Source organism: Papio anubis, chromosome 13 (genome assembly GCF_008728515.1).
Source record: "Papio anubis isolate 15944 chromosome 13, Panubis1.0, whole genome shotgun sequence".
In the NCBI taxonomy this organism is placed as follows: Eukaryota; Metazoa; Chordata; class Mammalia; order Primates; family Cercopithecidae; genus Papio; species Papio anubis.
In genome coordinates, this window is record NC_044988.1 from 46,403,863 (window position 1) to 46,418,323 (window position 14,461).

Genomic DNA, 14,461 nt, shown 5'->3' on the forward strand with positions numbered 1-14,461 from the left:
TAGCAGTCATGAAGTTTTAAAATGAATTTTAGAAAGCAATATAAGGGGGATGGCATATGACATTTTAAGAGATCATTGAACTCTGACAGAGTAATGGAAAGGAATGAAGAAATGTGACATTATGGGGTGGGGAGATAGAGGGATTGATTGATTGTTTTATTTTATTATTATTATTTTTTTTTTTTTATTTTCTTTTTATTATCATTATTATTATACTTTAAGTTCTAGGGTACATGTGCATAACATGCAGGTTTGTTACATATGTATACTGTTTTATTTTAAGTAATAGCTCACGCAATCGTGGGCTGGCAAGTAACTCTGCAGGGCAGTCCGTCAGAATGGAGACCTAGGGAAGACTTTATGTTACATTGCAAATCCTAAGGTAGTCTGGAGGTAGAATTTCTTCCTGCTCTGGGGATCATAGTATTTTCTTGAGGCCTTCAACTGATTGGATGAGGCCAGCCCACATTATGAAGGGTAATCTGCTTTTCTCAAAATCCCATTAATTTAAATGTTAACCACATCTAAATAATACTTTCACAATAATATCTGTTGTGAAAGAACTTTCACAATAATAGACTGGTGTTAGGTAAGAATGTGTGTACCATGGGTAGTATAGCCAAACTGACATATAAAATTAACCAAATGGGTAAAAACAGCTGGGGTAAATAGATTTTATGTTTATCTGGCTAGAGATTAGGCTGTCTCCACTGTTTGCTGTGGTATGAGTTAGAGATAAAACTCTGGTATCCATGTCTTTTTTGAAGTTTTGTAGATACCTTATAAATATCCTTGATATGCATAATTCAGTTTTCTTAAAAAGAAAAACTTTAAACAAATTAAATTCAATAGAGTTTAATTGAGATGAAAAAAAATTCATGAATTGGGTAACACTCAGGTGTTTCACTTTGAGGTGGGTAACACTCAAAGTGGTTCAGAGAACTCTGCTCCCCAATGTGGGCTGGGACTATGTATAGCAAGACAATGGAAGTGACACACAGAAATAGCCAGATTGGTTACAGTCTGGTGTTTGCCTTATTTGGACATGTTTTGGCAATTTGCCCTTGTGATTGGCTCAATGCTTGGCTGCTGTGATTGGCTGAGACTTGGCTACTGTACAAAAATATACTCTCAAGTAGGGTTGTGTTTACATATTGTTAGGTTACAGTTAGCTACCTACAGAGGCAATTTAATTTAATAGTTGCTATTTAAACTGCTGTTTTTGGTCAAACCTATTAATTATACAATAGCCCCATTGATGTGGTGGTGGGGTGTTGGGGGAGGAGAGGAAGCTGTCTGTAGTGTTATGTTTGGGTTTCAATCTTTTGGTGAGCTGTGGTTCTGAATTGTGACCTTCAAAAGTGCTTCTTAGTTTTTTGTTTGTTTGTTTCCCCCCTCCCCTTATCCCCTTAGGAGAGACAGGAAGGCTAGAAGGTGCTTGAGTTGGGTATTTCCCTTATCCAAGTTGGTTAGTTGGGCTCAGGTAAAACCCCATGAGTCTGGGCTCTGGTAAAATAGTTTTTCTCGATGGCAGGCCTTGGTAAGAAGAAAAGAATACTCTGAGTATTTAAAGATGGTTACTTTCTGCCTCCACATACTGGAAACAGGAAGGAATTATTGTCTCATCTTCCCTGTGGCAACATGACAGGGATCCAGTAGGTTACACGTATGAAAATGTGTCACCTCTTACTGTTTTATGATTCCTCTGAGTGCTGTTGGTCTCCTTCCCCTGCCCAAAACTGGGCCATCCTTGAGTTTTAAACTCTCAGACTTGTCCATATTGATCTTCTAATAATTCATTAATTACAGAATAAGTTTTTCCACCCTGGTGCTGGCTCCTGTGAAAGGTTTTTCTCCTGGGCGTCTGTTCCATTAAGTTGTTATTCTCTCTGTTTGCCTGTCTCTTCAATTTTGGGGACGTTGGTTTGCTGGATAGTCTCAATTCTCTGATGGATCTGAAAAGAGTTGTTGATTTTCAGTTTGTTCAGCTTTTTTGCTTATTGTGTAAATGAGAAAGACGACTGTCAAGTTCCTTACATGCTGGACTGGAAACCAGAAGCCCCCTCCATTGAATTGTTGTTCCACTGAAAAATATTAAATAGCTCCTAATTTTCAAGATTTATAGCTATGAGATAGAATAAGAATTAGAATGACAAATCCTTTAGCTTATTTAAATCTTACTTCTATCTAGTGAAATTACTAGAAAGTTACACACACAGATTTTTTTTTTCCACTGGTTGCAGAAAAACTTTTGTAGAGTACAATCTAATAATTATTAGTATAAAGAATTGCCATTTTTTTGGGTAACACTATGTTTTAGCTTTGTCACTGTTATAAAATTATGTAATACATTTCCCTTTTAGTATTGTGCTTTGATAGCATGACTTATGATAACCTAGTATATTGTATTTAATTAGATGATAATTGCTTTTTAACATTATATTTCCTTTTTTCCTTACCTTCCAGGAGGCTCAGAAGTTTTATTTCTTAATTTCAATTACTTTTATCCCTTCCTTTTTCTCCACTTATCATTGTTTTAGTTATTGTGGTTTAATTACTGCTTTGTTTGTTTTTTGTTAAAAGTTTCATGTCCATTTTGAAAATAGGTCAGTATAAATAATAAATTAACTATGCTCAAGTATTGCCTAATAGAGTTTGGGCCTTATGCCCCTTCCCCACCCCCGACACATTTTTATCCCTGCTTCATACTCACTATTATTTTCTTGTTACTCTGTAGACTTCTCTTGACCATTATTTGAATTATTCATTTTATGGCTTATCTGTAATAAATTATTTGTTCCAGACATTGTCTCTCTTGTCACCCCTTAATGCTTTATGGTTCCTCTGAATTCTGTTTGCTATTTTAATATTAACTCAAGCCAGACTATTAAGAATTTACCTGCCTCTATTCAGAAAGTTTTGCTGAAAAATATTAATAAAGCTTAATTTTAAAATGAACTTTAACTGTATATATCTGTGCTTTCATTATTTAGATTATCGAGGGTATATTTTATTAGGATAATATGTTGATTTATACGAACTTTTACACTTTTAGAGTTTACAGTGCTCTTGTATTGGGAGAAAATCTTTTATTACTTTAATGATTTTGTGATATAAGAAACTATATTATGCAATGTAATATTAAACTAATTATCGGAATATGATAGTTTTGGTTAAGCAATTTTTTAATCTTATTATGCTTTTTAATTTACAGATTGAGTCTGTTTGTCCTTTTGAATTACTATTGTAAGTTCACTCAAATGCCAAAATCTAAATTATTAAATAATTCTCATGAAAGGATTCTCTGTTGGTATCATTTATATTGTCAGTGCCTGTTAAGTTTAGTTCACTGTAATGGGAAAACCCTTTTAAAACTTGTCAGTTGGTCAGTGTTCTTCCTAGAGTTTAAGTAATTTCCAGAATAGACAAGATAGGCTCAAATTTTGTCATTTTTTCTTCAAAGGATAGGCTTATGGGTATTTTACAGACAGTTTTAATGCTTATATTATTGAATTTATTATTTAGTGTCAATCTCATCTGTAAACAGTTAACAGTCCAATTTGGGAGATATTATGAGTAGAAAGATTATTAGCAACACTAGGTAGTTTGTTATGTGTCAAATGTATAATAACACAAAAATTTAGAAATGGCAAGAATTACAAAATACTGGGATAGTAAGGGATGCTTTTATTGAGGAGGTGGTAGTTGAGTCTCAAAGGAGCGTAAGACTTAGCTGAGAGTAGAAAAAGTGATTGTAAATTGTGGACGAGCCATTTTTATGCATCTATTTTTATGTTATTTGATGTCAGGCACATTTTGATATGGCCTAATAATTAAAATAGAACAGAAAAGTTAAAAACTGAGATGCCATTTGTACTTATTGGATTTAAAAAAATTTCCAACCCTGAGAGTTAAGTGTTGGTGGGGAGGTAGAGTAATGAAAACTCCTGAAATGCGAATAGTCTTTGACTTAGCAATTTCACCTCTAAGTGGATATAATCCAGAGAAGTGTTCTTCAAACTTTTGTTAGTATTATCCCTGAAGTACATTTTACTTCATGACCCATTATACACACACAAAATAAAAGTTTCACATAATAATAGTTATTTTTAGTACATATAATTAAGGTAAACATGAAAATTTTTATATCAAATGTGAATTTACTAATATTTAAATACAAGAAAAATCTTAAATATGATAAAAGTTTAGAAAATAATTTATGAAGCATGTCTGTTTTGTAAGTTTATTCCTATAACTGTAGTTTCATTGCTAATAATGTGTGCCTATTACCTTGATATTTTCTATTGTATTATAATCCGTTTAAAAAAATACCAACTATTGTAACTAAATCGATTTAATGATCTATTACTAGATTGTAATCTGTAGTTTGAAAAACACTGCTTGGGAGAAATTCTTGGTCATGAATATTTGGAGTCATGCTTAAGAGTGTTCATAACAGTATTCTTTGTATACCCCTTTACCTCAAATGGGAAACAGCTGAAATACACACTGATAAAAGATGGATAAATAGAGCATAGTTATCTGATGGATTAATAATACCTGATGGATTAATTACATCAAGGTAATTGATCTACAGTTACATTCATTATTATGAATAAATTTGGGAACATATGTTGAGCAAAAATAGCAAGCTACATAATATGTATAATAAGATTTAAGTTCAGAAGTAAGCAAAACTATACAGCATATTAAATAGGGACATATATCTGTCTTTGAACTGTAAAGAAAAGCAAGGCAAAGATAAGAATCAGGGTTTCAAGATAATGCTTACCCTTGGAGGGAATAGGAAGTACTAGAGGATAAAGGGTCGTACATGAGATATCAAAGATAATGGTACAGTTGTGTTTCCTAGCTGAATGTTGGTACATACAGGGCCGCTCCTTTTACTTTTTTAAAAAAAAAAATTCTTTACACATTTATCACAGATTATTTTTGTATGTATTCAGTATCTAAATTATTTTTTACCTATAAATACAATAAAATCAATAATTAATATTACACTTTTAAAAATTAGAGTATTGGGGTTGGGCACAGTGGCTCACACCTGTAATCTCAGCAGGGCCGAGCTGGGAAGATTGCTTGAGTCCAGGAGTTTGAGTAACATAGTGAGACTTCATTTCTATGAAGAAAATTAAAAATTAGCTGGGTTGGTGGCACATACCTATGGTCCTAGCTACTTGGGAAGCTGAGATGGGAGGATCCCTTGAGTCCAGGAGTTCGAGGCTGCAGTGAGCCATGATTGTGCCACCACACTCCAGAGTGGGTGACAGGACAGAGCGAGACCCTGTCTCTTAAAAAATTAAATAAATAAAATAGAATATTGAATATATTTTCACTTTATTTCTAAAAATCCACTTCTCATCATAATCCTGGATCTTCCTCTGATTTTCAGTTTATTCCCAAGTCCTTTGGAGACAGTTTGATAAGGAGGAAATATGAGAGTATAAAGGAATCAGCATCAGTGATAGATCAGAAATGGAATAAAGGTCAACTGAGCGTATTACTTAAAAAAAAAGTGTTTCTATCTTGATGTCTCTTTTTCTTGGTTGATAGACAGAAGGTGTTATTGAGTCTTACTTGGAGGCTTCCAGTAATTGTGTCAGGCTAGATAGTATGTGTTTAATAAATATTAGTTGAAAGAATGGATGGATTGATAAAAGTTGAAGAAGTTTAGGAAACAGCATCAGGATATGGATTCCATTTTTAGCAAGTTAGTTTGAGGTAGTAGACAATCCAAAGGGAGGGATCTTGTATAGCTGGAAATATGAGATTGGTGATTGGGAAGGTGAGGGCTGGAATATAGATTAGATAGTCTTTCAGACAGAGGTAAGATTAGCAGCCAAGAGAGGCGCTACATTTTCTGAGAGAAAAGATGTCCAGAGAAACAAGGGAAGCTAAAAATTGAGTCATGGGTACATCCACCTCGTAGGTGTAATTTAGGTATCTCACATGTGAGAAGAATGTTTGGTTAAAAATTATGGCAGCCTTAACATTCTAAATATTCTGGCTACAGAGCAAGATATTATTAGTACTAAAACAAACTTGCCATTTAAAAATTTTTAAAGTGATTTATGCTTTTACAAAATCAATAGTTTTTGAGAAAAGTTCCTTCTAAATGACATTCAAATAAAAGAATGAGGAATTACGTTAGCTATAAATATATTTTCTTTAATTAGAATGGTTTGTAAAATCTTGTTTTTCTCCTGTTACACACCTAAATTCTGAAAGTTTGCTTTCTGAGCGTGGTTTAATATTTAGTGTCCAGTTTTTATGTGTTCTTCAACATAAATAGGCCCTGTACTTGCACATTTTAGTTAAAAATTCATGGACATGTTTCAGGAGATGAGAATTTTGGTGACAGACATTATTATGAAAGCTAATTAATCATAACATTAGCAAATCAAAATGTAAAACCTTTGAAATAAAATATTTTTTCTTAGAAATAAAAGCTCACCAGTAATTTAAATTTTTTCCACAGAGAGAATCAGTACTGAAACAGGAAATAAATGACCTTGTAAAACGGAAAATTGCAGTAGATGAAGAAAATGCTTTCTTAAGGAAAGAATTCAGTGAGTTGGAGAAGAAATTTAAAGATAAAAGTCAAGAAATTAAGGTGTGTTGACTTGTACATAGTTTTGTGGGACTGTTGCTTTGAAGTTCTGCTTTAAGCTTTGTTAGCCTTTGTGGCACAGAAAGTGACAGGTTTGGAGGAAAAATTGCCTTAGGCCCTCCTGTACCATACAGTTTTCTCACATGCAAAAACTCTGATAAGGATGCTTTAAAGCTAGAACTCCAAGCTTTATAACTTTTAGATAAATAGTTAATGATGGAAATGGAGCTAAGAAAGTAGGAGTGTGAATATGTGGCTTCTTGTAATTAGATTCTGATGGGACTGGCATTATTAATTGATAAAACCCAGGTCTGGGAGGATATATCTGTATGGGTCTCAAAAATAGCTGGGGACAGCATCAAAGGCAGCTTGATCAATTAATGGGCTCTTTGCAAATGTGTACTCATCAAAGCTGTCATCCAGTGAAAAAATATGACCCATCCACCTGCATGAAAAGAGGCCAATAAAAGTACACAGGTGACCTTGGCTATCAAATATAGGAGAAGCTTCTGTGAGGGTAAAACTGCACAGTTTGTATTTGCTGATTAATTCTCACTATTTTTTGGGTTTTTGTTTTGTTTATTTGCCCTTGTGGTTCTGTTCTACAGGACACTAAAGAGTGTGTACAGAACAAAGAAGAGCAAAATAGACTAATTATAAAAAATCTGGAGGAGGAAAACAATAAATTAAGTACCCGCTGCACTGACCTGCTAAATGACCTGGAGAAACTGAGGAAGCAGGAAGCACATTGGAGAAAAGAAAAATATAGCACTGATGCAAAAATAAAGGTACACAATAGGAATTGAATCCATACTCCTCTTTTGGATCTAACTTTTTCTAGGAAGTTTAATACATGTTATTTTCTTTAAATAACAAGCTATATATTCATATCCTCCAGTGGGGACTAGCATTAATTTATATTCTTTCACTTAAGACCCACAGCTTTTTAAAAATTGATGTTGCAAAGCAGGAAACTGACTTCAAATGGTTATCCTAAAATGTAATCATTAAAAAATAAAGGCTATTGCATTTTGAAATAAAATGTGTTTTCAAATAACATATTTAGAATCATGGGTTTTAACTTTTTCACTTAAGGCTTAAGCTTACAAAGATAGCTAGAATTTATTGCAATATGGTTTTTAAGACTATTTTCTAGATCCTTTAAAATATAAAGTATAAAAAATACTAAACTGTTAAACAATACAAATATGTGGTTCTATGGTGGTACTTTCTTTGACTTTAAAGGAAAGGGCCTTATTTGTGGGAAATTTTTATTTTTATAGAAGATAAAAGTTACAATCAATCATTATATTCTTATACCCTTTTTAAAAGGCTAATCAAGTGAGGCAGTGGTTTCTTACATTTTTTTTATGAGTATTTTTCAAAATAATACTTTTTTATGGCATTCTCTTTGTCTTTAGAGGTTTTTACTAATTTCTTTTCTTATTAAATTGCATGTTTTTTTTTTTAACTATAGATTTTGTTGAAAAGGCCAGATCCAGATTTTAGTGCTAGTAAATATAGTGGTCTCTCAATGTGTATACCCCTAAAAAGAACACACACACACACACACACAGAGCTATTCAATAGTTATAAGCAGTTGACCATATGTATCTGCAGGTTCTGCATCAGTGGGTCAAACTATTCAGAAAAAAAAAACCACAATTAAAAGTAACAATACAATAATAGAAAACAATACAAGTAAAAATACGATATAACAGCTGTTTACATTGTATTCAGTATTTTGAGTGATCTAGAGATGATTTAAAGTATGTGGGAACGTGTGTAGGGTATTCGCAAATACTATGCCATTTTATATATGAGACTTAAAGCATCCTTGCGTTTTGGTATCTGTGGAGAGTCCTGCATTCAATCCTCCAGGAATACTGAGGGACGATGTAATATGTATGGATGTATGGGTGTGTATATGCATGTATGCAAGAATATTTAAGTTAGGGGAGAAGGATACATCTTTCTCGGAGTATAAACCTGTTACAGATTATTTATGGAAATATTTAAGTCTATTAGTGCACAATCATGGGTTGACTGAGCCATTGAGAGAACTGAATTCTGGTGGATTTATTTTCTTAATTTTTGTATCAGTTTCTGCTTCTGCGCAAGCTTTAAACAATTTGGAAGTGTGATAAGGGTAAACCAGTACTTGTGTTAATTCACAGCTACATGATTATTTGGTGATAATTTTTATTTCCTTATTTATTCTATTTGAATAATCAGTTCTGGGATTTACTGTGACTTGTAGTTGTGTAACATTTTTTTCTCATGGGGTTATTGTCTTTTTCTTACTGCTTTTTGGGCATTCATTATTTATTTTGCATACTAATATTTTGTATCTTATAAATACCTTCTGTTCTATAAACCTTGAATAAGGAAAACTGGAATTTCAAAAGTTTGTGAATTTTGGTAGTCATTTTATTATTTTATTCTCAAATGTTTTTGCTTTAAAAGTTTTATATGACAAAGTTTTCCCCACCCTAAAGTCTTTAATCTATTTATAATTTATTTTTGGATGTGATGGTCCACATCATTTACTCAGTATCCACGAAAGCAGCAAGGTTGTTCACTGATCTTCTCCCAGCTTTCTCCCATGAAGCATGGTCATAAAAGAATTCTCATAGCTACCTTCCTGGAAAGTAGATCTTACCACCCTCGTTCAGAGAGGTTCTGTCTTGTACCTAGAGTCCAAGAAGAATTTGAACAAACAGTCCTTTCTAATAAGTTTATTTTACCACAGGATCATATGCCTTTGTCCTCCAGTCACAGTTTTGCATGACTGTCCATAAAAACACACAGTTTTCCCTGGGTCTTTGCATCTTCATTTCCAACATCTACTGTGTCATGTAAAACTTTGGTTAAATAAATGTTATATTTTTCTCTTAGTAATTTGTCTTTTATTACTGGGATGTTAGCCATGAACCTTGCTATGGGTAAGGAAAAGATACTACTTTTTATTTCCTACATGTACATATATTTTCATTTCTTTTGGGTATATACTTAGGAGTGAAATTGTTGAGTCATATGGTAACTGTTTTTAAGCTTTTGAGGAACTGCCAGACTATTTCCCAAAACTGCTGCACCATTTTACATTCAGACACTATGAGGGTTTTGATTTTTCCATCTTCTCATCAATACTTGTAATTTTTTGCCCTTTTTGTTATAGCCACCTCAGGAATGTGAAGTGATATCTCATTATGGTTTTTTGTTTGTTCATTTGTTTGAGACAGAGTCTTGCTCTGTCGCCCAGGCTGGAGTATGGTGGCGTGATCTCGATTCACTGCAACCTCTGCCTTCCTGGATACAAGCTATTCTCCTGCCTCAGCCTCCCGAGTAGCTGGGACTACAGGCACGTGCCACCACATGCAGATAATTTTGTATTTTTAGTAGAGATGGGGTTTTGCCACGTTGGCCAGGCTAGTCTCAAATCATTGTGGTTTTGATTTACATTTTCCTGATGGTAAATGATGGTGAGCATCTTTTCATGTATTACTATCTTTGGAGAAATGTCTATTCAAATCCTTTGTGTACATACTGGATCAATTTGTTGAAGAAAATTCTTTTTTCCCCACTGAATTGTCTTGATACCATTTTTGAATATCAGTTGACTGTAAATATAAGCGTTCATTTTTGGACCTCAGTTCTATTTATTTGATCTATACATCTGTCCTCCTGCCTATGCCACATTCTCTTGATTTTTGCAGATTTGTAGCAAGTTTTGAAATTGGGGTATATGTGTCCTCCATATTTTTTCTTTTTCTGGATTAGCTATTCTGCATCTGTTATATTTTCATATGAATTTTAGAATTATCATTTTTCAGTTGGGCGCGGTGGCTCAAGCCTGTAATCCCAGCACTTTGGGAGGCCGAGGTGGGTGGATCACGAGGTCAGGAGATTGAGACCATCCTGGCTAACACAGTGAAACCCCGTCTCTACTAAAAATACAAGAAAATTAGTCGGGCGAGGTGGCGGGCGCCTGTAGTCCCAGCTACTCAGGAGGCTGAGGCAGGAGAATGGCGTAAACCCGGGAGGCGGAGCTTGCAGTGAGCTGAGATCCGGCCACTGCACTCCAACCTGGGCGACAGAGCGAGACTCCATCTCAAAAAAAAAACTAAAAAAAAGAGTTATCTTTTTTCTTCTGGCCAAAAAAGCCATCAGAGAGTTTAATAGAGATTGCCTTGAATAAGTCAATCAGTTTGGGGAGTAGTATTATCTCAATAATAATAAGAATCTTCTGATCCATCAACATGTAATGTTTTCCATTTATTTTGGTCTTTTTCAATTTTTTCAGTTGTTTTGTATCTTTCAGGGTATAAATTTGCACTTCTTTGGGTAAATGCATTCTTGAATATTTTATTATTTTTGATGCTATTATAATGGGAACTGTTTTTAATTTTCTCTTCAGGTCATTCATTCATAATGTATAGATACACAATTGAGTTTTGTATACTGATCTTGTATACTGCAACCTATCTGAATAGGTTAACTAATTCTGATTTTTTTTTTTTTTAGTAAATTCCTTAAGACTTTCTACATGTCATATCACGACATCTGCAAGTAGACATAGTTTCACTTCCTCCTTTCTAATCTGAGTGCTTGTAATTTCATTTTATTTTATACTTTCCTGCTGGAAATCCTGGTATAGTGTTAAATAAAGAGTGGATATCCATGTCTTTTCAAATACCTATTTGCCATTTGTTTGTCTTTTGAGAAATGTGTATTCACATCTTTTGTCCCTTTTTAAATCAGATAATTAGATTTTTTTTCACATAGAGTTGTTTGAGTTCCTTATATATTCTGGTTATTAATCTCTTGTCAGATGGATAGTTTGCAGATATTGTCACTTTGTTGATTGCTTTCTTTGCTGTGCAGAAGCTTTTTAACTTGATGTGATCCCATGTGTACATTTTTGCTTTGGTTTCATGTCCCTGTGGGGTATTACTCAAGAAATCTTTGTGCAGTCCAGTGTCCTGCAGAGTTCCTGCAATGTTTTCTTTTAGTAGCTTCACAGTTTGAGGTCTGACTTAAGTCTTTAATCCATTGTGATTTGAATTTTGTATATGGCAACAGATAGGGGTCTAGTTTCATTCTTCTGCATATGTATATCCAATTTTCCCAGCACCATTAACTGAAGAGACTGTCTTCCCAAATGTATTTTCATGGCACTTTTGTTAACAGTGAGTTTGCTGGGGATGTATCACTGTATTTCTGAGTTCTCTTTTCTGCTCCATTGGTCTGTGTGTCTGTTTTTATGACAGTACCATGTCATTTTGGTTATTATAGCTTTGTAATCTAATTTGAAGTCAGGTAATGTGATTCCTCCAGTTTTGTTCTTTTTGCTCAGGATAGCTTTGGCTACTCTGGGTCTTTTGTGATTCCATATAATTTTCAGATTAAAAAAAAATCTGCAAAGAATGTCATTAGTATTTTGACAGGGATTGCATAGAATCTGTAGATGGCTTTGGGCAGTATGGACATTTTAACAGTATTGATTCTCCCAATCCATGAGCAAGGTATTTCTTTCCTTTTTTTTTTTTTTTTTTGGTGTCCTCTTTAGTTTCTCTCATCAATGTTTTATAGTTTTCACTGTAGAGATCTTTAACTACTTTGGTTAATTCCTAGGTATTTAATTTTATTTGTAGCTATCATAAGTAGGATTACTTTCTTAATTATTTTTTCAGATTGTTCGCTGTTGGCCTATAGCAATGCTGCTAATTTTTGTATGTTACTTTTGTATCCTGCAACTTTACTGAATTTGTTTATTCATTCTAATAGGTTTTTGGTGGAGTCTTCAGGTTTTTCCAAATATGAGATTATATCATCAGCAAACAAGGATGATTTGACTATTTCCTTTCCAACTTGGATGCTCTGTCTTTGTCTTGTCTGATTGCTCTAGGGCTTCCAGTACTGTGCTGAATAACAGTGGTTAAAGTGGGTATCCTTGTCATGTTTCAGATTTTAGCATCAAGCTTTCAGCTTTTCCACATTCAGTATGATACTATCTTCCAGGCTGTCATTTATGGCTTTTATTGTTTTGAGGTATGTTCCTTCTATATCCAGTTTTTTTGAGAGTTTTTATCATGATACAATGTTGAATTTTATCAAATGCTTTTTCACCATCAATTGAAATGATCATGTGTTTTGTTTTGGCTTTTGTCTTCGAGATGGAGTCTCGCTGTCTCACCCAGGCTGGAGTACAGTGGCACGATCTTGACTGACTGCAACCTCTGCCTCCTGGGTTCAAGTGATTCCCCTGCCTCAGCCTCCTGAGTAGCTGGGATTACAGGCATGCACCACCATGCCTGGCTAATGTTTGTATTTTTAGTAGAGACAGGGTTTTGCCATGTTCGCCAGGCTGGTCTTGAACTCCTGACCTCAGATGATCTGCCTGCTTCAGCCTCCCAAAGTGCTGAGATTACAGGCGTGAGCCACCACACCTGGCCAGGTTTTGTTTTTCATTCTGTTGATATGATGTATCTCATGATGTATCCTAATGATTGATTTGCATATGTTAAACCATCCTTGCATCCCTAGGATGAATTCTACTTGGTCATGATGAATGATTTTTTGATTTGGTGCTAATATTTTTTTGAGGATTTTTGGTATCAGTGTTCATCAGGAATATTGGCCTGTAGTTTCTTTTTTTTGATGTGTCTTTGTCTGACTTTGGTATCAGGATAATACTGACCTTGTAGAATGAGTTTGAAAGTATTCCTTTCTCTATTCTTCAGAATAGTTTGAGCAGGATTGGGGTTAGTTCTTATTTAAATGTTTGGTAGAATTCAACAGTGAAGCTGGGAGACATATTTTCTGGTAGACTTTTTATTTAAGGCTTCAATCTCATTACTTGTTATTGATCTGTTCAGGTTTTGGATTTATTCATGGTTCTGTCTTAGTAGGTTGTATGTGTCTATCAATTTGTCTATTCTAGATTTTTGAATTTATTAGCATATAGTTGCTTATAGTAGCCATTAATAATCCTTTGAATTTCTGCAGTATCTGTTGTAATGTCTACTTTTTCATCTCTGATTTTGCTTATTTGGGTTTCTTTTTTCCTGAGTTAATCTGGCTAATGTTTTGTCCACTTAGTTTATCTTTCAAAAAACCAACTTTCTTTTCATTGTTCTTTTGTATTGTTTGTTTCAATTTCATTGATTTCTGCTCTGATCTTTATTCTTTCTTTTCTTCTAATAATTTTGCATTTTGTTTGCTCTTGCTTTTCTAGTTCTTTAGGATGCATTATTAGGTTGTTTATTTGTTAGGTGCTTTTTTGATGTAGATGTTTATAGCATAAAATTTGCTTTTAGTACTACTTTCACTGTAGCCCATAGGTTTTGGTATGGTGTGTTTCCATTATCATTTGCTTCTGGGAATTTTTCAGTTTTCTTCTTACTTTCTTCATTGACCTACTGGTCATTCAGGAGCATATTGTTTAATTTCCATGTGATATGTCATTTCCAAAATTTTTCTTGTTACTTGTTTCTAGTTTTATTCCACTGTGCTCAGAGAAGATGCTTGATATAATTTTAGTTTTTTGAATTGTTTACGCTTGTTTTGTGGTGAACATATGGCCTATCCTTGAGAATGAGCTACATGCTGAGGAGAAGAATGTGTATTCTGCAGCCATTGGATGAAATGTGGTGTAAATATCTATTAGGTACATTTGGTCTGTAGTGCAGATGAGTCTTGTTTCTTTGTTGATTTATGGTCTGGATTACCTATCCAATGCTGAAGGTGGGGTGTTGAAGCCTCCAGCTGTTATTGTATTGGGGCCTCTCTCTCTTTAGCTATAATAATATTTTCTTTATATATCTTGAT

The 14,461-nt window shown here is 34.0% G+C and overlaps 1 protein-coding gene across 2 annotated transcripts in view; it reads left to right on the top strand.

The window, feature by feature from the left end:
• Positions 1-14,461, top strand: part of CNTLN (centlein) — a 361,398-nt gene that overhangs the window by 88,770 nt on the left and 258,167 nt on the right. For both annotated transcript variants that reach the window (XM_031654268.1, XM_031654269.1), the window contains exons 4-5: positions 6,500-6,634; positions 7,240-7,419. In XM_031654268.1, the coding sequence (XP_031510128.1) occupies positions 6,500-6,634; positions 7,240-7,419 (315 nt within the window). The remainder of the gene's footprint in view (positions 1-6,499; positions 6,635-7,239; positions 7,420-14,461) is intronic.